The 2,255-nt window shown below is 41.6% G+C and overlaps 1 protein-coding gene across 1 annotated transcript; it reads left to right on the top strand.

The window, feature by feature from the left end:
* Window positions 1-671: 671 nt before the first annotated feature.
* On the top strand, window positions 672-1,815 carry LOC112507669 (pentatricopeptide repeat-containing protein At4g38150-like). The gene has a single exon (XM_025112329.1). The coding sequence runs from the start codon at window positions 720-722 to the stop codon at window positions 1,530-1,532; it is 813 nt and encodes a 270-aa protein (XP_024968097.1). The 5' UTR covers window positions 672-719; the 3' UTR covers window positions 1,533-1,815.
* The last annotated feature ends 440 nt before the right edge of the window (window positions 1,816-2,255 follow it).

The raw sequence follows: 2,255 nt of genomic DNA, 5'->3' as shown, positions 1-2,255 counted from the left end.
TTTAATTATATTATTAAAAATTTATTTAAATTACATTATAAAATTTTTGTTTCTTAAAATACCTTTCTTGATAATTTTACATGTTTGCTAGTTTTTGCTAAATATAATTTATTTATCAACTAATTTACTAGGTAGTTTACAAACATAACTTCAAATAAAATACTAACCAACTAATCCCCAAGTCAAGAAAGACAAACAACAAAAGAAATAATAGATTTTAAAACCCGAATACATTGCATATAGGCATAGCAACTGGGCGAGGATGGGGCGGATTCGTAATCCTCGGCCCGGTCCAGACCCCGATTTTTAGTAATAGCCCCCGGCCCCGGTCCCCGACAGGCCCGGAGATTAACATCCGGATCAAACTCCATGAATAATATCCGTTAGTTTGAGTCTACCGGGATCTCCGGCCCCGGCCCCGGCCCCGGCCCCGGCCCCAGCCCCGGCCCCGATTTAAGTAACATCCCCGGCCCCGACTTTAGTCTATCGAGGATCCCCAGCCTTGCGACCCATTTTAGCGGGGATTATCCGTCTTGTTTGGGTCAGCGAGCCGGTTTTCCACCGGGTCTGGCAAATCACCGACCTTGATTGCATATAGCCATTTATATACACTTCTCGTTATCAGTAAACATAGTTTAATTAACTTGTGGAAACATAAACTCCAATTTGACAAGGAAGGAGCCTTTCTTTTTAACTCCCTTTGAAGGTTTCTGAGTTCGATGGCTCAATCTTCGATCCTCTTGTTCAATCTCAATCGTCTTTTCCGTCGCCACTTTCCGACACCACTTAATCAATCCTTGTTTTCCCGATTCGTCACCACAAATCGCAACACCAAGGTAAACTTTTCACCATCAGATTCCGAATCCGATGATAACTCGCCAACGACGGCTGTGAAAGAGGTAGACGACAAGAGCAAGCTACCGCCTCCGTATGATCCATTTAAGAAGACCCCTGTAATCCATGAACCCGATGACCCGACCAACCTTCAGGAAGTGTTTCATAAGATACGGACCCAAGGGCTCAACAATAATGCAGTCAAGATGTTCGACGCTTTGTCTAAAGACGGGCTCACCCACGAGGCGCTTGATTTATTTTCCCAGATTAAAGATAAAGGTGAAATGCCGGACGTGGTGGCTCACACGGCTGTGATCGAAGCATACGCCGCCGCGGGTAAAGCTAAAGAAGCCCTGAAAGTGTATATGCGCATGCTTGCCTCCGGCGTCCTGCCTAATGCCTATACCTACACGGTCTTGATCAAGTCGCTGGCGGAGTCTGGAGACGAGAAATTGTTGGCGGAATCGAAGAAGTATTTCATGGAGATGATGGGGAAGGGTATTAGACCGAATCCAGGGACTTGTGTGGCGGTTTTTGAGGGGATTGTGAAGGGTGGTAAGGAAGAAGAAGGTAGACAACTCGTGATGAAGATGAAGGCTCTTGGATTTGCTCCTGATCACAAGGGTTTGAGGGAGCTTCTAAACAACAAAAGAGGTCAGGTTTTCCGATCGGTTATCAACATTCTATTTGGAAACTGAGATTACTATTTAGCTTTTTGCATTTTACAAGCAAACCCTGTTAAGTTCATGTGTCAGTGTCAACAAAAAGATTACAGCCTTAGAGGTTATTGTTGAATGCATAGTCTTGATTGGTTTAATTTGTTCTTGCTTCTTGTGTTTTTCATACAAATTTGCAGCCTCAAATTGGTTTGATCAAGATTTATTGTCATGTCAATGGTAAACTAAGTGAAATATCTTGACTAAAGTGCATGCTTTTTCATGTGGTTCTTGGAAAGTAAAAGAACTCTTTTGGGGGTTTCCAACATGGTGACAGCTTTTTTAGAGGTTTTTGGTTTATGGTTGTAATTGCATCAGTTTTAACTTTACAGTAAAAACCCAAGCATTATGGACGCTCTAGTGATCCTCAGGTGCACTTATTGCTGTGTTAGATTTGATTGTTTTAGTAATTACATTGGCTATATTTGTTGAAGGTGGTACGCTAATTTCATTTCAACATGGCATTCTAATATCATAGAGCATCTCGGGCTAAAGCATCTCCTGTCATACATTTCATAATGTAGGGAGTAATGTGCATCAAAATTAGTGTAGGCAGTGTATTTTAATATTGGAAAATTGACTAGGTAGCCTTCCACCCATTTATATTGGTCTCTTAGTCATTTCTTTCCCTGTTTTATCCAAATGTCATTACGTTCGAAATATCCACATTCACAATTTGCAATAGTTATCCAAATGTCAATACGT

This window comes from Cynara cardunculus (assembly GCF_001531365.2).
Source record: "Cynara cardunculus var. scolymus isolate 2C chromosome LG 2, CcrdV1, whole genome shotgun sequence".
Taxonomy (NCBI): domain Eukaryota; kingdom Viridiplantae; phylum Streptophyta; class Magnoliopsida; order Asterales; family Asteraceae; genus Cynara; species Cynara cardunculus.
Note: the sequence above shows the minus strand (reverse complement) of the source record. Positions and strands in the feature narration are given on the sequence as shown.

Bases quoted from the DNA above. Each gene is read 5' to 3' on its own strand.
- LOC112507669 (XM_025112329.1), top strand. From the start codon at position 720: ATGGCTCAATCTTCGATCCTCTTGTTCAATCTCAATCGTCTTTTCCGT.